Source organism: Lissotriton helveticus, chromosome 7, assembly GCF_964261635.1.
Source record: "Lissotriton helveticus chromosome 7, aLisHel1.1, whole genome shotgun sequence".
NCBI lineage: Eukaryota > Metazoa > Chordata > Amphibia > Caudata > Salamandridae > Lissotriton > Lissotriton helveticus.
The window spans coordinates 259,266,220-259,290,188 of NC_136068.1; the positions used below are offsets into that span (position 1 = coordinate 259,266,220).

At 43.5% G+C, this 23,969-nt stretch overlaps 1 protein-coding gene across 1 annotated transcript in view; it reads right to left on the reverse strand.

The window, feature by feature from the left end:
- Positions 1-5,956: 5,956 nt before the first annotated feature.
- Positions 5,957-23,969, reverse strand: part of DPM1 (dolichyl-phosphate mannosyltransferase subunit 1, catalytic) — a 107,456-nt gene continuing 89,443 nt past the window's right edge. Inside the window, exons 8-9 of the mRNA XM_078652046.1 lie at positions 7,444-7,558; positions 5,957-6,374 (exon numbers count right to left, since the gene is read on the reverse strand). Coding sequence (XP_078508172.1) covers positions 6,270-6,374; positions 7,444-7,558 — 220 coding nt within the window. The 3' untranslated portion in view covers positions 5,957-6,269. The remainder of the gene's footprint in view (positions 6,375-7,443; positions 7,559-23,969) is intronic.

Genomic DNA, 23,969 nt, shown 5'->3' on the forward strand with positions numbered 1-23,969 from the left:
TGTCAGGAATAATGCAGTCCCGACGGCGCCCCTCCAGTTACCTCCAGTAGTTCAAATGTATCCTCCATTGCCTGCTGCCTCTGCTGCAACTCCTGTCCTTGATAGAAAGACTGTAGTTAGTTCGTTCACCCGCAACTCCTAAACAACGTCACAGATCTACTCTTACGGAAGATGACAAAGTGGTACTATTGGTTAGGGCCTGTGAATGGGTTCGGGATGACGATATACGATTGGACGAGGTTTTCAAAACTTTGACACAATACCCACAAATGACTCAACAGTATGTTGTAGGGGAAATGGCTAATGCACTAATAGAGGACTGGAGGACTAATATGAATGGGGAAGCTCCTGGTGAATTAATTAGGATATATAAAAGGTTAAATGAAGGAGCGTTGACCGCTGCTCCCTTAAAACTAGCAGTAGAAGATATATTTACTCAGAAATGAAAACTTAGGAGGCTCATGTCGGCCTTGACTAAGCTTTCCCTATGCGAGAAGCGACCCCTGTGTTTCAAGCAGCCGTAGATGATGGCCAGGGTGTGAACGCGGCTGGGTTCTGGTTCCAATGGATTTATTCCCCTTGGAAGCAATTGGACGTATTGGCCCTTAAAAATTATTTTCCTGAACCTAGAAAAAAACAGAGTGGATTTTATGATGAATTGAATGCTGCCGTAACTTCTTTTGTTATGACTTTAGTTGATATGGATATGTTTTTCGGATTGATATTGCCCCCTGACATTTGGTGTACGATCCGCAAACAGGACCATAGGCCTTTGGTGGTACTTAGGCGCAATTGCAAGTGGCGGATATTGACAGGAAAGTGGGGCAGAAACCACCACAGCTCATATTAGATTTACCGGGTCACATCATTACTTATTTCAAAGTGATAGTGCCACCAAAGAAAATATCATGAGCAAAATTGGAAGCTTGCAAACAAAGGACAGATGAGTCGGTCCCTGACTTTCACGAGGTTTGAAACGACGTTTCATAATTACAGTGGTCAAGATACAACTTCTGATACAGGTCAACATTTATTTGTGGATAAGTTTGTCGCTAACTTGTTACCTGAGATTTGCAAAAATTACGAGTAGCTGAAAATATGTGGGCTTCCTCTACCGCGCCCAAGATTGTGGACATGGCTCAGTATTATGAGAATCCAGTAAATGATAAAAGGAAAAGAAAGAGGGTAAAAATAAGGAATAAAAAAAAAAACTAAAATGTTGTTGCAACAGGTTTATGGGCCACAGAGAGGTAGAGGTTGCAGAGTATTTAGAGCTGACCTCCCAAGGAGGAATAATCAAGACTCTCTGAAGTTTGGTCCGTTGGGACAGAATCAATGTGCCAATTGTAAACAAGACGGACACTGGCAATCCGAATGCCCATTGCTTCATGAACAAGGTAGAGGTATGGGACGGAGTGACTAGGGGCCCTCAACAGCGTCATTGTCCTAGTAATAGACAGAAATATTTTGACAATCCTGCCCTGACGAAAGCCTATTATGCAGATGATTTCAGTGCATCAAATGCCACGGGTGTGCAGTTTAACTAGGACAGCGTAGGACGAGGGGAGGGATCGGTTTCCATACCGATAGATCAGACAGGCCCATATGTTACTGCTGAAATATTGGGGACCTCGCAGAAATTTGAAGTGCGCTTTCTAAAAAACTGATCCCTGGGATTCCCTCGTTTGGCCATAATAACCTGTCCATTTGCTTTGCTGGAAAGCCTATTCTTAGTCCAGTGTCTAAACCCCTGGATTGTACTATTGGACCGTTTACTGTCAATTCACTGTTCCTTCTTGCACCAAATTGTCCTGATAATCTGCTAGGTCTCGACTTGCTCAAACATTTCCATGCACGCATCTATTGTTCACCGGATGTTGTATATGTTACGTTTGGTAAGCCGATACGTAATAGGCAGTATGTTATTGATGAAGTCTCACATGCATTATCCACTGTCCCGCCTTATGTGTGGGCGGAGGGCGATACTGACGTAGGTTTATTGTCTATTGAACCGGTGCGTATTCAGGTTAAACAGAATGCTGTCTTGCCCGAATACCTCAGTATAAAATATCGCAGGAAGGCGAAGCGCCCTAGTCCAGATAATAGAGGATCTTATTGTAAAAGGGGTAGTAAAAGAGACTGATAGCAATGTTTGTAACAGCCCTATCTTGCCTGTTTTGTAGTGTTCCATTTCTGAAGATAAAGAAAACGTTTATCGCTTCGTAATTGATTTGCGTGAAATCAATAAAATAGAAGTGCCACAGTTTCCCATCGTTCCAGATATTACTACTTTATTGACAATGATTCCAGCCACGTCTTGCATTTTCTCGGTAATTGAACTTAAGAATGTGTTCTTTTCCATTCCCATTGTACCCTCTAGCAGGTATTTGTTTGTTCTCTCTATTAAAGGGCGGTCATTCCAATATTGTCATGCTCCTCAGGGGTATACAGAAAGTCCAAGCATTTATAGTCAGGCCCTTAAAAGTCAACTTGATACCTTGCAGTTACCCCCCGGGCACTTCATTGTTACAATACGTGGATGATCTGCTGATAGCAGCCGACACCACTGAACTTTGTATTGAGGCTACCATGCTCTTATTGACTCACCTTTCGAAATTGGGCCACAAAGTATTGAGAAATAAGTTGCAATTTTGTCGACCAGAGGCTACCTATTTAGGTCACCTCTTGTCAAAGGAGGGAAGGACGTTGACTAAAGACAGAATTCAGGCTATCATACGTACACCTATTCCTCAAATGCAAAAGGACGTTAGGGCATTGATTGGTATGGGGTCCTATTGTCGTCATTGGAACCCTAATTTTTCACTCATTATTAAACCTCTCCTTGCCCTTACAACCAAAGATACCCCATTTCCTTTGCCCTGGTCCTTTAAGTGTCAGGATGCATATCAGCAACTCCGAGCAGCGTTATGTTCTGCTGCTGTATTAGACACACCTGATTACACGAAACCATTTTCTCTTTATGTACACGAACGAAAAGGTTGTGCATTGTCTGTCCTTACACAGCCACACAAGGACAAACAACACCCATGTGCATACTTTTCTGTAGTTCTGGACCCTGTGGCCCAAAGCAGGTGACTATTGTTAAGTGTAGTGCACACCAGAAAGTAGTAGATGATGTGGGAAGAGGCAATGATTTTGCAGATCGTACGGCAAAAGAAACAGCAAGTAGCCAACAAGCGAAAATGTATGTAATGTAGTCCTCTGCATAGAACATTTGTAATGTAAATGAAGAGATTAGAGAGATTCAACTGATTGCAACAAAGAAGGAAAAAGAACAATGGGAAAAGACAGGAATATTGGACAGTGAAAATTGTTGGAGAAAAGGGTCGGAAGGGCACAGGTGAAAATTGCCCAGTTCTTATGTATTACCGTTTGTCACTAGGGCACAAGCCTAGCGCATGTTAGTGCAAAAAGTATAGTCACACAACTAGAGCAAGTATGGGAGCATCCAGAAATAAGAAAAACAGCTGAACATCATGTCAAATATAGCATGGTTTGTTTGCAACACAATCCGAGGAAGGGAGTGGCTACCCAAAAAGGAGGGTTCTCTCCGCCTAGTGCACCATTCGAAGTTCTGCAGATGGATTTCATTGAACTGGAAAGGTGCAATAACCTTAGGTATGCCTTGGTTATATCCTACGAAAGATAATACTGCACTCACCATAGCTGAGATTTTTTTGAAAGAATATTTCCATAGATTTGGGATTTGTGGAATTTTATGGAGTGATAATGGACCTCATTTTACCAGGTCCGACTCTTAGTAGTTTTCTAGCATCCCATAATACATATTTTATTTGTGGGAATAAGGGTTATTTTTATCTACCTCCAGGATGGTCAGAGATATGTTACGTATCTTTCCTCCTCCCCTCCGTTTATTTAGCTCCAGCTTTTTATCATAAGACTGGATTATCGCCTCACAATCCTTTAATAGCTCGGACCAAGAGAATGATAGATGTTAAGGCAGTGGATCAGATTGACACCTCATTGCAAGAATATGTTGACGTGAACTTTGGTATGTTTTTCTTTGTTGGTCCACCTCTTAATAGTAGGAAAATATGAAGACTCACGAGAGTAGTTGAGGCAGTAGTTAATCAGACTACGACAGCTCTAGGTAACAACACTGAGGAACTCCAGGCGGCAAGACTTGTAGGTTTGCAGAACCGTACGGTTCTAGATGTTAATCTTGCAGATCGTGGAGGCGCATGCCGAATTATCGGTGCCAGTTGCTATGTTTATAAACCAGATAACGCACCTTCTGTTTATCAGGTCATTTCCAAATTACATAAGATAGCAGCCGAGATACACCAAGACACTGGAACATAGACCTGATCTAGATGGTTTTGGGGCATTGTTATGTCAGGGGGATGGAAATTACTTGTCATAGCAGCCTGTATAGTAGGTGACGTTCTAGGTTGTTGCCATTGTTTTCAATGTATGCCTATTATATGCCCCATCTGTAATTCTTTATGCATGTCCTGTGTCCCTAAGAAAGTGGATATTCGTGATGTTAATAAGCAGCTTATGCTTCAGCATAGATGAATTTATGAAAATAGATACAGAAAGCTTGAACGATGCAGATAGAGCACCTTCAACTGTTACAGTATAACGTTGATTTGGCTTTTTACTCTTCATGTATTCTGTATCCGTAAAGTTTTTCTTTTATATATATGTTTGAAATGTATTCTCAATTATACAAAATGTATTTAGCAGAGGCTAAAAGGAGGGACTATTAAACGGTAAAAATTATATTCTATTAACTTAGCCTCCGCTTTCAGCCATTTTGTCTATCAGCCCCATTTTGTGTTTCGCGGGGACTCTGGTAAAGTTAGAAGTTGCTTGTTCACTGAAAGCTGGTCATGCTGATAATGCTCATGTGCCAGAGTAAGCAGCCCGCCCCCCCCGTAGGGCCTACGTGCGCAGATGTCTAATCTGTTTGCCCACCAACGCCTGTAACCTCCCTTGCCTATCTACAAAGATGACGTGGGTAGGGCTTTATCAGGATTCCACAATTCATCATGTAAGCGTTGTGTAAGGGGTTGTGTAAGCGTTATGTAAAAATGCCATAAGAGGATTATGTAAAGTGTGATGTAACCATGACAAAGGTTTTTTTGGTGAATTCCCATGGTACCCAAAATGTATAAAAGGCAGGGTTGAAACTGTTCTAGTTCATTCCCTCTCAGGCACTTGTAGTGTCTGTATGATGGAGCCATCTCATGAGATATAATAAACTTGTGTGTTGTTCCACTGCAGTGTCGATCCTCATTCATGAACCTGTAGACAAGGGATGCCCCTGCAGTGAGACAGATACAATATCTCACTTCTACAATCATGAATTGTTGTATAGGGTGAATGCAACTTTTCAGTAGTATTACCACTTTAAATATTTTAAATATTTACAATGGGCATCTGGAAAGTTCAGAAATGTTGTATATAACAAAGAGTGTGAAATGACATCTACATTTGCTCCATCTCCCTCTACTGGCTGGAGAGGCATTCTAACAATAATTTTGCGTTACAAAATTAAGATAAGACTTCTACAAACAGTTACCATAGTTCAGTTTCCAACTTCACAGTCACAACCTCTTCCAGTTCACTCCTTAAAGCTATCTATCGAACTTGTGCAAAGCAGAGATTGCTGATCTCCTTGAATCATATGTGACTAAGCCAATCAATGCCTGGTCTACAAGTAACAAAGTACAAAAACAGTTGGAATGAATGATTAACTCACGGTGACCCAAGGGAACTGTTGCGCTCTGACGTTTACATATGCCTTTGAGTCAGGACAAAGAGAGAAAATGAACAAGACAGTGCTACAATGAAAAAGCCCTGGTTGTCTGCTCCCAGCAATTTGAGTTTTTGCAATGGAACAAAAAAAGGTCATTAATGAGCAAGAAGAGACATCTTATATGGATATTAATAAGAAACCCAAACAAGATTTGTATGTTACCTTTTTATCAAAACCCACTACAAGATCAATAAACATATGAAAGAATTTCAACCATGGCACAGAACTCATACAATGCAAGTCAGTTTATAGCATTCACCTTCATTAACCGAAAGAGCACATATTTCACCAAATTTAAACGTGACTGTTCTCTCATAACTGGAGGTAAAGAGGCTGGAAAAATATTTAACAAAGTTAATAACCTTCTTGCCCACCTCCCCTGTGACCCCAAAAACAATGGAAATGTTGCTTCAAAATTCAAAGGTAAACAACCTCCTTTTAAGTCCACAGAGGTCAACATGGATCATGTGGTGGCAAACAAGGTCAACAATCCTTTCAGGAATGAAACTATTTCATTGCCTCCTAGCTTTGACTCTCCATACACTCGATCCACAAAAGATATAGGAACCTGGAAAAATATAAAAATAAATTACAGTTAACAACACCTATTAATTTCGATGAAATGTGCATCACTGAGGTAAAAAAGTCATTGTTCCACTGAAGACATTTAAAAGTTAACTAATCAACAAAATGTGCTATCCTCCCAAAATACTCTACTGTAAGCACCTGGGCATATTGTATGTTACTGGGTGCAAATCAGAATGAAGAACTACATTTCAACTATCAGGGAAATATTCCTTGTAGAAAAAGTTATTTTTGTTCTCTTCCTCAAGCTGTGCTCCTCATATCTATATAGCAGTCCTTACCAAAGCCTGTTAGAATGCTTCAAATGTTTATATTTGGTTGACGAAACCAGGGATCCCATATGAATGCTAGTTTAATGTGTGTTGGGCAGGGGGATTATGTGAGTGGTGGGTGGTGGATGGAGAAGTTCAATGGAGTATATCACAAGACATTCCGAAATTGCGTAGGACATTCAGTGATCAGTAAAGTGCAAGCTGGAAATTGCTTTTGGAGGAGAGATTACAGGAAACTACAAAAAAACGTGACATTTAGAGATAATTAATTAGTTAGCACTAGCAGTCAAAGCAGCAACAGTGATCTAGAGATGAAAGACTCTCTAATCATGTGTCAAAATAATGCTCCACTCCTTTCCATTTTGCTTACGCACTTTGGCCCCAGTTAATTTATTTGTAAGATTATATAGAATTTTTTGACAATTATGTCTATGATCTCGTTCTTATACTATGGCATGAATATGTAGGAGAATGAAATGTGGGGATTTAACATCAGAAAGTGTTAAGTTCTTTAAAGCAATCTAAAGGAAAAGAACTTGATTTTAATTTCTGAGTTCATGAGCTTCAATCTTCAATACTCATAAACCAATTTAAATGCATTCTTAACATTGCTGTTCCTGCCCCCATTAAAAAGTGTTAAAAAAGAAACATAAAAAAGTACTTCCTTCAAAAGACAACGTGAACTTTGTGGTATCTAGTACATAGGTGGGGCTGTCAAATGCTGAAATGCTGATAACACATTGGACCCGAGCATTCCAAAACAAAAGGATTTTTATATACCTCTCCAATAGTGTAATCCAACTGTCTAGCTCTTATTATCATTTCCATTTGAAAGACGTATCCTTTAGAAACACATTTTTCCACGAGTTTCTGTAAAATCTCTTTTCTGTACAACCTGAAACACAAGATCAATTAAATTAGGCTTGAATAAGTAAGGTAATTTAACACGTTTACTACTCAGTAGACACCAATTAGCATCAATCTCTCTAGAAGAGGAAAAACATAGTTTATTAGTTTTGTGTTAAAAAATACTAGTTACTCAGCGAACAATTCTGGTACTCCTGTTTCTACAGTGGCCTTCCTATAGACTGAATAGAGTTCTTCCACAGTAATAGTGGATAATAGACCAGTCTAGCCCCACCCATGCTACTTTCCCTGACCCAGCTACCCTGCCTTACACCTTCTCATCTTCACTCAGGTCTTTCCTTTTCTTTCAATCTATTCTTAATTCATATTCCATATACATACAGCAGTGATGGGCAGTACACCATCCAGAAGGAGGACTTTATGGCTACACGTAGAGTTACCCGGGTCATCCATTGGTGATGAAAATCACTTGACCTTTCATCCCAGACACATGGTTCTAGACTGTAAGATTACAAAGTCTAGAAGAACACACAGGGGGCTGCTATGAGATAAACATTTAATCGGTTTAAATAAATGTATTTCTCACAATACACTAAATGGCTCCTAAAAAACCTTTAATTTTAGAGCAAGTAGCCAATGTTTAGCAGAAGCAGAGAGCAAGAGGCATACTCAGGGAGTTTTGTTTTCCATTAAGCAAATTTGATAAGAAAGAATATCATGTGGTCCAGGTGTTTATGAGCCGAAGCAGTGCAGCATAAAATAGGAATTGATAATGGTTGATAAAGGTTTCCGGCCAACCTCTATACTACCAGGCACCCGACTGACAGATCGTCATAAAACTTGCCATGAGGAACCCGAAGTGGATGTACTTTTTTGAGAAAAGTTTTGTGCAGATTTGGTTGAATAAGATACAGTGGCATAAAAGCCACATTTCACAGGGAAACATGAACTATGGAAAGGATCTCATGGTTCCCACTAAATGATAGATTTCACCTTTATAGTGATGACCCCACACACCATGTAAAGCCACAAGCACACATCTCCCTTGCTTTGAGGGCGCTACACTGGTTACCAGTTGGAAGAAGATCCTCCTTCAAGCTCCTTTGTATCACACACAAAACAATGCATAACAAAGGACAATTCTTCATCAAGAATAAAATTAACAAATACATACAACAAAGGACCCTTCACTCAAGAATGGCTCCTCGCCTCATAATTCCTACATGCAAGAAATAAAATAGGGGGAACGTCTTTCTCTGTTCAAGAAGCCAAACTATGGAGTTCTCTACCCTCAAACAAAAGATACACAAACAACCATCTTCACTTCAGAAGATTAGTTTAGAGCAAGGTCTTCCACACATGACTCTACTCACAATTCAAGAATTTATCACAACAGTATACTCAGAAATCACAAACTATACTTCTCACAGCAAACGAAAGAGATGTTGTTATACAAGTACACATCAGTGTACTTTGAACTATGCCTCTAGTCATAAGTAGATGCAACCAGGGGCACACGTCAGGGATGCCAGTTGTCCCCGATTTTATATGCACTGGTGGCGGAACCACTGGCCTGTGCAATATGGGAGTATCATAGCAGCAGAGGTATACGCTTTCCGGGATATGAGCGGATTATCTCTACATATGCTGTTGACACGGTGCTATATGTTAGCGATCCCAATCTTAACCTCTCACCAATACTACGTGAGGTAGTCAAGTTTGGTACGATGTCTGGGCTTACAGGGAACTTGACTAAATCAATCATATTTACCTTCATGGCAACTACCACCTCCTTTACCCCTGATTATCCACTCAGATGGCCGACGGAGCCAGTACGATATTTGGGTATAATGATCCATACCGACTAAGACATAGTGATGAAGGAAAACTTTGGAGTTGCAGTTCTCAGACTGGAAGAAGTTGTAGCTAGATGGATCCGGCTACCATTGTCGCTAACAGGAAGGGTCTCAATCATGAAAATGGTGATATTGCCACGGTTTCTGTTTCTATTTGCCAACATACCTATGGTCTTGCCCAATGACTTCTTACGATTGTTGCGCATATTACTAATTAAGCTAGCCTGGGCCGGGAAGCACGCGTGGGTGAAATGGAACATCCTCACGCTCCCATACCACTTGGGAGGCTTAGGAGCTCCGGACCTGGATCTATATTATAGGGCGGAGCAAAGCGTGCAGGCTTACTATTGGATGCATGGCCTCCCTGGTACTCCGCATGTCCAGATTGAGAAGGCTGAATCTGCACCTACCCCACTGCCGGCTCTATTATTCAACCCACCTGATCGGAGGGCACGTATACTGGATTCTATTAATACAACAGTCCACACCTGGCAGCACCTTCTGAAATCGCAAGCAGGGGGCATTCTGTATTCTCTGTTGACCCTACTAGACTGGTGTAACTGGTTACTGCCATGCAAGGACAGGGGGTGACTATTGCATTAAGCTCACTAAATATTCGTACAATAGGAGACATGTTCTCAAAAGGCATAGTGAAAAAGTGGGATGAGGTAGAGACAACGGAGCACAATGCCATGCTGCTCATCAGACTGCAGTTCCACAGAACATGACAGGCGCTGTTGGAGATTTTAGGCAGCGACCTGGAGGAGCCACTGGAAATGGTCGCATTAACACACATGATTAAAACTAACTCTTCAAGCAAGATAGTATCTAACATTTACAAACAGGTTGCAGGGTATGGGGCAAACTATTACACTTAGGCCAAGCTGGCTTGGTGGGCTGACCTGGGAACAGACCTAGATGACATTACGTGGAGATACTGCTGCGAAAGCACAAAACGAATTTCACTGAACGGTAGACACAGACTGATCCATTTTCAATTTTTAAATAGAGTCTATTACACACCAGAAAGGCTGCATAGGTATGGATTACAAGACTCCGCAGAATGCAATCACTGCGGCACACAGGAGGCGGACTTTTTCCACCTAGCTTGGTTATATCCTGGGATTGCAGACTTCTGGGTTCTGATTTTTAAAATTAGGGAGATATTATCAATATGGCACTGATACCTGAACTTAAGCTGGCCTTATTGGGATATTCCAAAACAAGTACCAAAAGCAGTCAGACGACTGATGGACATGGCATCCTGATAGCTAAGCGCAGAGTAGCGATTAGCTGTCCCGAGGCCCGACACCCATGGTCGCGAGCTGGACGAAAGACATGGTGTATTGCAGTACACAAATGGAAAATTTAAGCGGGATCCCCCCTCCCCCCACGAAGTCGGTCCAAAAACTTTTGGGGGCTCTATAAGACATACCTACTCACTAAAGTTATTGAGGAGAAGGGTATGGATGCACCTGCACACACATAAGGGGGAAAATGTGAAACAATGTGGAGGTGAAGTGCAAATAATGTCACAATATCAGAAAATGATTGACTGTAATGTGGAATGGGATGCAAGACTCCAAACTGTTATCACATTGGAGAGAGTTGTTATCACATTGGAGAGAGAAGAGCTAAAATCCGCATTAAGTTTGAAAAGTGTCTACTGCTACTAGTTTACATGCCAGATATAGGTGAATGATAAAATGCAAATTATGTATATGATGATTGTATGTATAAAGAATGACTCTGTGTTCCTTTGTCACACACAAAATGTTAATAAAGTTATTTCCAAACCTTATAAGTAGATATATTTATACAAGACGAAAACTATATATGACACAAGATACATGTGTATATCGGACCATGTCAAAATTGCGGCTTCTGTCTGCATAGAGGTGCATATTTAAAAGGATATGCCTGCTACTAATAATTACAATAAGTGGCATGTGGACATTTACGTATCTAACTTAATTATAGTTATTTGAAACCATAAAATATGTACCACAAGTTAAATGTGGACAGCAAAACCATGTAAATATTGCTGCTTTCATTGTATATATGGATATTTATATAGGAGTTTAATTAAGCAAACATAACTTTACCAATCATCCTGTGTGTGTGTGTGTGTATATATATATATATATATATCACTGAAAAAAACATAGGTTTCAGGGAGGTTATAGTTAGTTGGGGAGATTTCACTCGTACAAAAACCATATAAATGTGGCCGTTATAGCAGTAGACCTAACTATAACTTGCGCCCCCGCAATGCACTGCTGATGACATCACATATTACATCACGAATGACATGCTCAGTGACATCATTGACGACATCACGGACATCTCAAATGACATCACTGATGACATCATCCAGTAAATGTGTGTTTCTATAAAGTATAAAAATATGTTTATATATATATATATATATATATATATATATATATATATATATATATAATATATATAAAAAACACAACAGTTCCGGTAAGACGCCAGTCACGCTCGCAGGTGGTTCGAGGTAGGGCTCCAGGTCACCCAATAAGTTCCAACAGGCACTCCATTTGTAAAAATATACGTACTCGAAGCGTTTGAGTTGCTGGTGCACGAAAATGTAATTTGGCAGGAAACAACGCGTTTCACCTTTCGGCTTGATCACGTTTCAGCCGTGAAACCAAAAGTGTGTCCTTATAATTCATTATACAAAATAGAAATAGGACTGTATACAAACAATGAATCATCATGGCGGCCATGGATAGCAGATTACTGATGCATGATAGAATATACATTTCTCACTAATAAATATAGGTTTCTACGATCTTCGTATTGATAGAGATTAATCCACGTAAGTTCTGGAAATATCATACACAAATTCATAATTTTTGCCGTACTTGAAAAATAACGTGAATATACCGGAAATACAAATAAACATAGCGCAATATTACCTCCTGATATTATAATAGTGTATCAATTTCATTTCAATACTTGAAGGATCACAAGTCATTTGGTGTTTGTCAATGTACTAAATAAAGTTGGCATATTCAAAACCACATAAAACTCCTATTTATGAGCAATGCATTAAATCCAAACCAATTAGAATGGTATTCGCGATAATATCGGCAGTTGTATCAATAAGTCCCTGCCCTAGTGGGCATATATAAGACAAATCATTTCTATTGTTAACACAATCACTATATGAATGTTCAGTTCCAATGCTGCTGTAATGGTAAGAGGAAGAGATATAGCCTGATTTCCATGCCCAAGTGGGCGTTTGAGCTAGATCCATATTTTTGTTTGGTCAGACAGGCGCTATGTTTACAATTCCAGTCTCCAATGCTAGAAACCAAGTTCTACTCCACTGCCATGGTCCAACCGATTCCATCAAATGGGTAGGAGCCGCACGGCTCCCGCCCTGTCATTGCAAACAGCAGTGTCCCGGGATGGGCAGCCCGGGACACTGCAGGAGCCGGCCCTGGGGGGTGGCGGTCCCCAGGGCCATCATGGGATCCTGGAGGGGGGCCGCGCAGCCCCCCTCCCAACATTGCCAAATTTACATAGTGCCCCGGGGAGGTGGCAGTCTCCGGGGCATGTGGGGCGGGGCTCGAGCCCCCCCCCCACACACACATAGGTTCTTAGAAGAAAAAAAAAAGCCATGGGGGCTGGCGGTCCCCGGGGCGGGGGCACGTGCCCCCGCAAATATTTAAGAAAAGCACTTGGGGTGGCGGTCCCCAGGGTTGTGGGGGTCCATGTGCCCCCGCAAATATTTAAGAAAAGCCCAGGGTGTGGCGGTCCCCGGGGCTGTGGGGGGGCCCTGTGCTCCCGCAAATATTTAAGAAAAGCCCTGGGTGTGGCGGTCCCCGGGGGGCCTTGGAGGCCCCACCACATCAAATAAAACAAGCCCTGGGGGTGGCGGTCCCCGGGGCTGCGGGGGGGCCGTGTGCCCCCCGCAAAAATTCAAGGAAAGCCCCGGGGTTGCAGTCCCCGGGGCAGCGGGGGCCTCCCAGGGCCCCCGCAATTACAATATGTCATGCCCCCAGGACTCGGCCCATCCCGGGGCTAAACAATAACGAAGCGCGAGAGCCCGAACTGTTCTTGAGGGACCCCCTGAGCCGGCCTAGAGGATCAGGGTGTTTCTACCCTGCCCTCTTTTCTTGTTTTTCGCGTATGATTTTCTCTTTTCTTGTGACTCGGTTCTCGAGTTCAAGTAGGTCAATGGAAATAAAAGGAGGGGAAATACTGGAAACCGAGTGTTTGATGATTCGTGCACTGCTTACCTTTGAGAAAGGGCGTGGCAGGAAACGCGTCAAGTGGTGCGGGGACTGCAAGATCTTCACCTGTGCTAAGTGTGCCTCCTGCGAGTGCTTTTCAACTGAGGGGCAACTCTTTCTTTCCACATATGACGGCCAGCCCAGATCGTGAGAGGCACCGCCGTAACTGGTTCCGCTGCTGTTGGAGGCGATAGCGGCTTATGGAGCAGGAGGAGAGGGAAGGCTTAATGTGCAGCAACAGTGCTTTTAAAAACTGTGGTACTACGAGTCACCAGCAGCCCACATGGGGTATATGTAAGGACTTCCAGTCCCATAATGCTTGGTTTTACTGGCTCGAGTTAAAGTATGTCAATCGAAATAAAAGGAGGGGAAATACTGGAAACTGAGTGTTTGGTGATTCGTGCACTGCTTACCTTTGAGAAAGGGCGTGGCCCGAAACGCGTCAGGTGGTGCGGGGACTGCAAGATCTTCACCTGTGCTAAGTGTGCCTCCTGTGATATATATATATATATATATTCACTGAAAAAACCATAGGTTATAGACCATATATAGTTAGGGCTTAGCATTTAAAAAACCTTATTTTACTCACACAAAACCATTGAAATTCCATATATAGTTAGTTGCACTAACTATATATCGCGCACCCGCAATCCACTGCTGATGATGTCACATATTATATCATTCATGACATGGTCAGTGACATCACTGATGACATCTCAAATGACATCACTGATGACATCACTGATGACAACATCCAGTGTCTGTATGTTTCTGTAAACTTTAAATATGTCTTACATATTGAAGAATGAGTGGATGAATAAGTGTCTGGATGAAGGATTTAGTAGGTGCATGACTGACTGTATGAGTGAGTGATTAAATGTGTCTCACTGAGTGCATGGGTTAGTGACTAAACTGTCTTAATTTGTGCATCATTATTTCTATTGTTCTGTAAACTGCTGCATGTGTTGATCAGTAGCTATATGAGTAACTATATGGGTTATTGATTGGTTGCCCAATTATTTGTATGAGAGACTGAGTGTGTGTGTGGCTGGCTGGGAGGTGTGTGACTCTGTGCAGATCAATGTGTACTTGTATCAATGATTGTATAAGAGAGTAAGTATGTGTTAGTATATGTTTGAAAATGTTATGTGCTCTATGTTTAACTGTATAGATTAGAAAATGGAAGTGTGATTGATTCTTTACAGGACTGACTAGGTGTGTAAGTAACTCCATGGGTGAGTGGCAGAGTGTGATTGTCTGTATAGGTGTATGAGTGCATATGATAGTGTTGTAAAGATGAGTCATTGTATGTATGAATGATTGTATGGGTGAATGAGTGAATGTGTGTGTAGAAGTAGGAATCAGTGAGTGCGTATGTAGTAACTAGTATTGGTGTGTCAATGGTTTCAAAAATTATACTCTGTATTTAACACTGGGTGTAACAGAGGTTATATTAAAGTGTGAGGAGATGCATTTTATTGTCACATGAATGATATCATAAGTGATGTGATCATTGATGTCAAATGAGATGTCATCAGTGATGTCATCAGTGATGTCATTTGAGATGTCATCAGTGATGTCATCAGTGATGTCACTGACCATGTCATGAATGATGTAATATGTGACATCATCAGCGGTGGATTGCGGGTGCGCGATATATAGTTAGTGCAACTAACTATATATGGAATTTCAATGGTTTTGTGTGAGTAAAATAAGGTTTTTTAAATGCTAAGCCCTAACTATATATGGTCTATAACCTATGGTTTTTTCAGTGAATTTTCAAGGTTTTTTAAATGCTAATTCCTAACTATATATGGTCTCTAACCTATGGTTTTTTCAGTGAATTTCAATGGTTTTTTAATAGCAAATATCATAAGCTGTCGAATGTCAAGTACGTGGTAAGTAAAAACATTTTCGGGTTTATGCACACTGATCTGCTTTGAATGCTGCCCCCCCCCTCCCCCTCATTTCTATTAGGAGTACTCTCTCTTTGCAGATAGTGAAGGGTAGTTAACGCAGGCCTTTGCCCCCGTTGTAATCCGTCGTGCCTGCTTCTCTCTCCATTTGATTGATTGTTATCCAAGCATTTACTGTTTTAGAATTGGTTCTCTTTGGTTCATTCTCTATTTACAAACAAGCACAGAGTCGCAATACTCTGTTTAGTCTTTGCAGATAGCGAAAAATCGTGTAAAAAAACAAAAGGAATCGAGCAAAATCAGTAGGCCACTAATGGGATCTCTTTTTGACCTCGCTAAAATAGAAACATTAGGAACAACCCCTCATGACAAACACGAAACTATTGAGATGAACTGAACTCCACACCATGATGGCTGCAATACAGCTCGGCTCCGCCACCCACCCCGCCCAAAATAACGATAAACTCTATGCAAATATTACAAATATATACAACACACCAGCAAAGTAACAGGGTAAAACATTTTATTAAACAACTATTTACATAACTATTTTATACTTTTTGTTGCCCGATCCGGCTAGCTCAATCGATCGAGCATGAAACTCATGCACTCTGATGGTTCAAAGTTTTGAGGAGTGCTTGTAACACTGTCTGAAGCCTATTTGCACTTGCTTCAGCTTCACTATTGTCAAAGTAAAGTGGGGACTGTTTGAGGACGTGACTGCATTTGTGAACAATGTAATGCGGTGCCACCCTGAACCGCTTGACGGAGGCCCCCGAGGGACGGTGTGATGGCGCGGACTCGGAGGGGGCCCTTGGCTCCGGCTCCCTCCCCAAGTCGTGTTCTCCTGGTGTAGCCTGAGATCGCCCCCGACATAGGTGGCCGGCTCCAGGGATCAAGCGGAACTTTTTGCCTTTTGGTAACTCTTCCATTCTTGACCTTGTCCCACAATCCGTTTCACCTAAAGACACGCTGTAGTGGGGCGTCCCTTTACAATTTCAGTTGCCATTCCGCCCGCTTTTGCTACACTGTGCCTCTTCCGCTATTCAGCTGTTTACCGCCCGCTCTTTCGACTACAGCGTCTCGCTCACCATGTAGTTGAGTTGCTCCCGCTCTTGCGGTGCAGCGATAGCCGGCTGCCACAGTACTCTCAAAATGGCGGCCGGCTCTTCAGATTTGGGCGTGGTCCACTAAAATTGCCCTGCGACACCTTGGAACTCGGACGCTTGTCTGCTAGAGATTGGGCTCCATTCTCGAAAGCGTCCCCTCAGCCTTGAAGATTCTACAAAAGTCTTGGGGGCCCCTGACTCCCGCAGGCTTCTGGTAGAATGCGGCTAGCATTATTGCTCGTCGAATGGCCACGACGGAGCTACGAAATGGTGGTGCTCTCATGCTAACGCCAACTTCAGTCTGAAACATCCAGAAACACTGTAGACTACCAATTCAATCAGTTCCGGTAGCGCCCCAACGTGACCCGGTAGAGAAGAACTAGCCCTCCCCTCTTTCACTGATGGTTCTTGTTGCCTGTCCCTTCTGTTGTCATTTAACAGAACTATTTAGCCTGCTGAAAGGGGTTGTGTTCCAACCGCTGGTTGGTGGAGACATTTTGACTATATTCTAGACCTGCGTTGTCGCGTAATGCGTCATGTGACGCGCCGCGTTAGCGCATCCGGAAGTGATCCGGGGCGCGACGCGCAGCGCGTAACGTAAGCATAACAGGTCATATGACTTGTTAATAAAACTTTTCATTGGTTCATTTTACTTTTCTTATTCTAATGATGCTTTCGAACATTATTTTTTCTTAAATATATGTTATAATGTTCCAGGCTAATGTACTTTCCCGGAAAATTTACAAATGTCCTGCAAGTAAAATATATTCCTTTTTCGAGAAAAAGGGCGTTTCTTCGTCCCATGACGGAGCCGTTGAGCAAAAGAGGGTCGGCCTGCTGTCTTAGTCGCCGATACGCCTGAATATCAGATTATTATCGATCACTTTATGTTGCAGGAGTAGAAAACACAACAGCCCTTGACCATTTATCTTTACTGCGTTCCTGCGTATTATACCTTTTACCCTTCATGTAATTGGACTGCTTTATTTCACTTGCCTTTTACGGATTCGAAAACAGTGACTATTATTAAAAACTTTACCAATGTATATACTACTACCATGTTTTCTTTTAAAAACCTTTATTGTGAAAATGTCATTATACAAATACGGGCCTATAACCACGTGGGCCGGCCACGGAGCAAACTGTAATCGTATATGATGAGTAGACATTTACACTGTAGAGGAACGTAACGGGCGGGCCATTAGGTTGCAAGAACTAAAGTGTCTAACAGTTGCGGAATCGGTGGACGTACATTTTATAATTAAAATACGACAGGGCCACTTACAATAAAATTATCTAGATATACATTTGCGGGCAAGTACCATGGGTGACGTTAATTCGAACTTTCAATAGTACAGTAATCAATAACACATCAGAACTTAATATCAATAGGGATATCGAAATATTCAATCTATTCTCGTCCCCGCCCGCCATGTGCTTCAAAACTGCATACGTATCTCGTGATATCAAGGTTGTGCAACCAGTACACAACAAGGAGTTACGAGTCCCATTTATTCCGGCGCCATTTTGGGCGAGGACGGGCAGGTCCAGGATATAGTCAAAATGTCTCTACCAACCATCGACTATGATGATGTTCATATGCTGTATTTATTAGAGTAACACTCATCTGACCACATGAAATTAATTTGCCACAATCTAAACATGTCATTTTAATCTTTCCAAAGTCCTTCTAAATATTTGGGACCGTTTCCCTTGCCTCTGATGCTGTCAGTGCCACTTCTTTGATGAATGTACTGGCAGGTCGGGGGTTCTCCTCCAAATCTCTCTTTTATGCAGCACTATAATTAATCGGTGCCACCTCTCCATATGACGATGCATGGTATAGTTACCATAACTATATTTTTTTTCGGTTCCTCTGGAGAGTACATCGTGGCAGATGAAGCGTGTAACGTACCGGGCATTTACCTTTTTTTGCATGTAGAGGAAAGGAAAAAAAATTCGAGCGTCCGAGTTCTAAGGTGTCCCAGGGCCATTTTAGTGGCCCAGGCCCAAATCCAAAGAACAGGCCGCCATTTTGAGAGTCCTCTTGCAGCCGCCTGTCGCTGTAGCATCAAGAGCGGCCGAAACTCAGCTGAATGGCAACTGAAACGGTAAAGGTGCGCCCCACTACAGCAGACGAGCCTCCACCTAGGAAGGCCCGTTCACGCCGCCTCCCCCCCCCCTTCGGGCACCCCACGCCGTTATTCGGAGCAGGATTGTAGGATGGCCACACCAGTACGGCAACTTGCTAGACACCACCTCGGTGCCTACCGAATCTCAGCGCCTTGTGGTGTCTTCTATTCAGAAAACATTGTTGTGCTGCCTTCGCCCTATTCGCCGCAAGTGCGCATGCAACTCAGCTGCATAGCTTGCTAGACACCACCTCGGTGCTAACCGAATCTCAGCGCCTTGTGGTGTCTTCTATTCCAAAAATATTGTTGCGCTGCCTTTGGCCCCATTCGCACATCGGTCCGCTACTGACGCCATCTCACAGGCCAACGGGGCGCCCCACGCCGACTTTCAGCATTGTAGGATGGCCACACCAGTGCTACAACTTACTAGACACCACCTCGGTGCCATCCGGATCTTGGCATCTCAGCGCCTTGTGGTGTCTTCTATTCAGAAAATATTGTTGCGCTGCCTTTGGCCCCATTCGCACATCGGTCCGCTACTGACGCCATCTCACAGGCCAACGGGGCGCCCCACGCCGACTTTCAGCATTGTAGGATGGCCACACCAGTGCAACTTACTAGACACCACCTCGGTGCCATCCGGATCTTGGCATCTCAGCGCCTTGTGGTGTCTTCTATTCAGAAAATATTGTTGCGCTGCCTTTGGCCCCATTCGCACATCGGTCCGCTACTGCCGCCATCTCACAGGCCAACGGGGCGCCCCACGCCGACTTTCAGCATTGTAGGATGGCCACACCAGTGCAACTTACTAGACACCACCTCGGTGCCATCCGGATCTTGGCATCTCAGCGCCTTGTGGTGTCTTCTATTCAGAAAATATTGTTGCGCTGCCTTTGGCCCCATTCGCACATCGGTCCGCCACTGCCGCCATCTCACAGGCCAACGGGGCGCCCCACGCCGACTTTCAGCATTGTAGGATGGCCACACCAGTGCGACAACTTGCTGGACACCACCTCGGTGCCATCCGGATCTTGGCGCGTTGTGCTGCCTTCGGCCTATTCGCACATCGGTCCGCTACTGACGCCGCCTCACGTGCCAACGGATTTTCTACGCTTTTTATACCCTATGCCGCATAACAGGTCATGTGACTTGTTTATAAAACTTTTCATTGGTTCATTTTACTTTTGGTTTCCTAATGATGGAAGGCTTGATCATATGACCTAAAAATAACACTTTTCATTGGATGAAAACTATTTTTTTTCCCAAACGATGAAAGCCCCACCTTGTTTCTGGATGTTTCAGACTGAAGCTGGCGTCAGCATGAAAGCACCACCATCTCGTGGCTCCGACGTGGTCATTCCGCGAGCAATCATGGCAGCCGCTCCCCACCGGAAGCCTACAGGAGTCGGGGGCCCCCAAGACTTTTGTAGAATCCTCAAGGCGGAGGGGACGCTTTCGAGAATGGGGTCCAAGACCTAGCAGACAAGCGTCCGATTTCCAAGGTATCCCAGGGCCATTTCAGTGGACCAGGCCCAAAAAGGAAAGAGCCTGCCGCCATTTTGAGAGTCCTGTGACAGCCGCCTATCGCTGCACCGCAAGAGTGGGCGCAACTCAGCTGAATTGCGGATTTTGACACAGTGGACCAAAAGCGGACGGAATGGCAACTGAAACGGTAAAGGGGCGCCCCACTACAGCAGACGAGGCTCCACCTGGGGAGGCCCGTTCACGCCGCCTCCCACCCCCCCGTGGCGTCCCACGCCGTTATTCGGAGGGCGGCAACTCAGCTGAATTGCGGATTTTGACACAGTGGACCAAAAGCGGACGGAATGGCAACTGAAACGGTAAAGGGGCGCCCCACTACAGCAGACGAGGCTCCACCTGGGGAGGCCCGTTCACGCCGCCTCCCCCCCCCCCCCCGGGGCGCCCCACGCCGTTATTCGGAGGGCGGCAACTTACTGGACATCACCTTGGTGCCATCGTTCTGCTGCCTTGGAACTATTCGCACAACAGACCGCTACTGATGACCCACCCCCCGCGACGCCCCACGCCGGATACCGAAATCAGTGCGGCACCCAGGCAACATCACCTGGGTGCCGTCCAGAAATCTGGACGTTGTGCTGCCTTGGGACTATTCGCAAAACCGACCGCTACTTCCTTCTTTTTCCCTAAAAATGTTTAAATGTTTTTACTGTTTTTGTTTTGTTGTATATATTTATAAGTTATTAAAGTTTTATAATCCTACTACTTTGTTGGAGTGCTATATATTTTTAATGTGACACATAATTGTAAAAACTTTGATGTACAAAGAGTCATCCCTGGAATCTTCCGCTTCAGGCTCGGTCCCCTCCCCAATCACAATACAGGATGGTTTTCAGATAGTAGGAACGCGTGTGGTGTGACGGATCTCATCGGGTGTGGGCCTTGATCTACTATAACTCCTTTGAAGAGGGGTAATTCTTTACAGCTGGGGCCATAAACTACATCTGCAGGGCTAGCTGATAGACTGGGACCGGCCTGGACAATCGGACACAGAGGAAGAGGAGTGTCAGAGGGTGCGGTAGTGAATAGGGCGAAAGGGAGGTGTCGGGCGGGCACAGGGTGTGATTCTCAGGGAAGAGCAGCGCAGATGGGGGGAGGTTTATTGCCCATGCATAAGACAGAGAGCGGGGGTGACCAGTGCCTGGGGGAGATGCTTGCGAGGGTGGGGAGCCATGCTAAGGATCGACAGCGTGCAGAGAGTGGGTCTGGTCAAGTCATCTAAAATGGCTGCCGTGCACGACAAAAGTGTGGCATTTGAAAAAAGGCAAGATGGCGCAGACAATGTTTTTCAACACTTCCTGATTTCCTTCGAATCGAACGTTAACAGTTGTTGGGGCATATTACCAAAGTTAAGCGATATTTATCCCGAACGATGCTTAGCAACGAATTTTTTACCGCTAAGCATCGTCAGAAATTATCGCAGATAAACCTTGCTATTATCAAGGTTTATCGCAAATGCGATAAAAAACGGCCGCAATGCATTAATATCGCTGAAAAGTCAGCGATATTCATGCATTACCGAGCTAATGCTCTTAGCCATGTTATCCACCTCCCATTGGATAACATGGCTAAGAACTGCTCAGGGCAGGTGTTACTTTTTGGAGATATTCGCGCTTAGCGCGAATATCTCCAAAAGTTGGTAATAGGAGATAGCGATGTTAGCGACTGTTTCCAGTCGCTAACATCTTGGCATGCCCACTTTGCATGTCATTAGTGATAAATATCACTGACATGCAAAGTGGGGCCCAAGATGGTCGCTATCTCCTACTAGCGGTCGCTAACTGGTGTTAGCGACAGCTAGGTAATACAGAGATAATTTTATCTCCGCTTTCTTGGCTTTTAAAGCCAAAAAAGCGGAGATAAACCCCCTTGATAATATGCCCCGTTATCTCTCCCACACTACCGGTCCCCCTGGGCTTAAACGCCGAGATGGTAGGGACTGCATCCCGTGAAGATAGGCCGAGACGTCACTCAGCAGAAAAAAAAGTTAAAAAAAAGTCTATAAACATACAATAAGTTACAAGTCAATCATTCTTCATTCCTTGTAGTACGCTCCCCAGTCCGCTTCCCGTTACGCTAACCGGGCGCACCCCGCGGAGCCCTTTTAAAGCCTCCACATCAAACCTATGGGGTCAGGGAGGATCTACTATGCCCCCTTATGGTCATTTGCCCCTTCGCTTTGGCCTCCTCTTGTCTCTCGATCCTACCGAGAGACAAGATGGCGGCCGCTACGGACTGTTTGGAATGTTTACAGACGCCGGAGAACCAATCAGCTTCGCTTCACAAAGCTCCGTAACGCGAAAAGTACGCGAACTGGAGCGCTGCCCGTTCCGCTGTTACAGATATATATCTTTTTTTGAACGTTAATTTCTCAAAATCCACTGGAGCACATATATTGAGACCTAGCAAGGGCACATCGGGCTACCAGTCCCTACAATTTTGCCAAGTTTCGTGCAAATCCATTCAGCCGTTCGGGCTAAAAGTGAGGCCAACCGCCCTATGGAAAACTCAATGTTAAAAACACGTTTTGGGACCCCCCTTTTTTCTATGCCCCCCTTGACGAAACCCCCCCAAATGTTCAATTTTCCTGAAAATTTCAGCCAATTCCGTCCACAAACGCCAAAGTTATTAGACATAGAATTTTCAAAAAATCCCATAGAGAAAAAATCCTAACTATATATACCTACTGGCGACCGCCAGTAGGTAATATGTATGTGTATGTGTATATATATATGTATATATATATATATATATATATATATATATATATATATATATATATATATTAATTACCTACTGGCGGTCGCCAGTAGGTAGTTATAGTTAGGATCGTTTTCCATAGGAAATCCGCAACATTCTATTGGGAATAACTTTGGCGCCGAATGAGGGATCTGCCTGTAATTTTCCTTAACTTTGCCTCGCCGCGCTCCGCTCCTTCCCTGAAAGTTTCGGGGGGATCCGTCAAGCGGGGGCCGAGATAAAAGGGGGGTCCCGAAACGTGTTTTCCCCATGTTAATTTCCATAGGGCGGTTGGACTCACTTTTAGCCCGAACGGCTGAATGGATTTCCACCAAACTTGGCAAAATTGTAGGGACTGGTACCCTGATGTGCCTTTGCTATGTCTCAAGATATATGCTCCAGTGGTTTTTACGAAAATTAACTTGGAAAAAATATATATTGGGCTACATTGGGATATATATATGTTAGAGCCCAAATGTAGCCAATGTAGCCCAAAGATGCCCACCAGAGACAAAAAAAAACAAATGTAGCCCAAATATCAACCAGATGTAGCCCAACTATAGCCCAATGACAGAATGTCCCAGAGTGTTCTAAAGAACAACTAGAGCGCTAACAGTCTTACTTATGACAAAAGTATGGCACACCTGAAGTCATCTTGATTGGAATAAAGTGTTAACACTTAAAACATTTAATTTGCAAAGGAACAACATGAGGGGGTTCATTTTGCCATAGAAATTATGATTAGTGCTGAAGAAAGAAAAATTAGGGCACATTTTGAGTGACTTCTCAAATCCGCTTATATTTCATTAAAACAATTCTGATATGCAGTCTCCCAAGATGGCCACCAGAGACAAAAGAGCCCAAATGTAGCCCAAATATC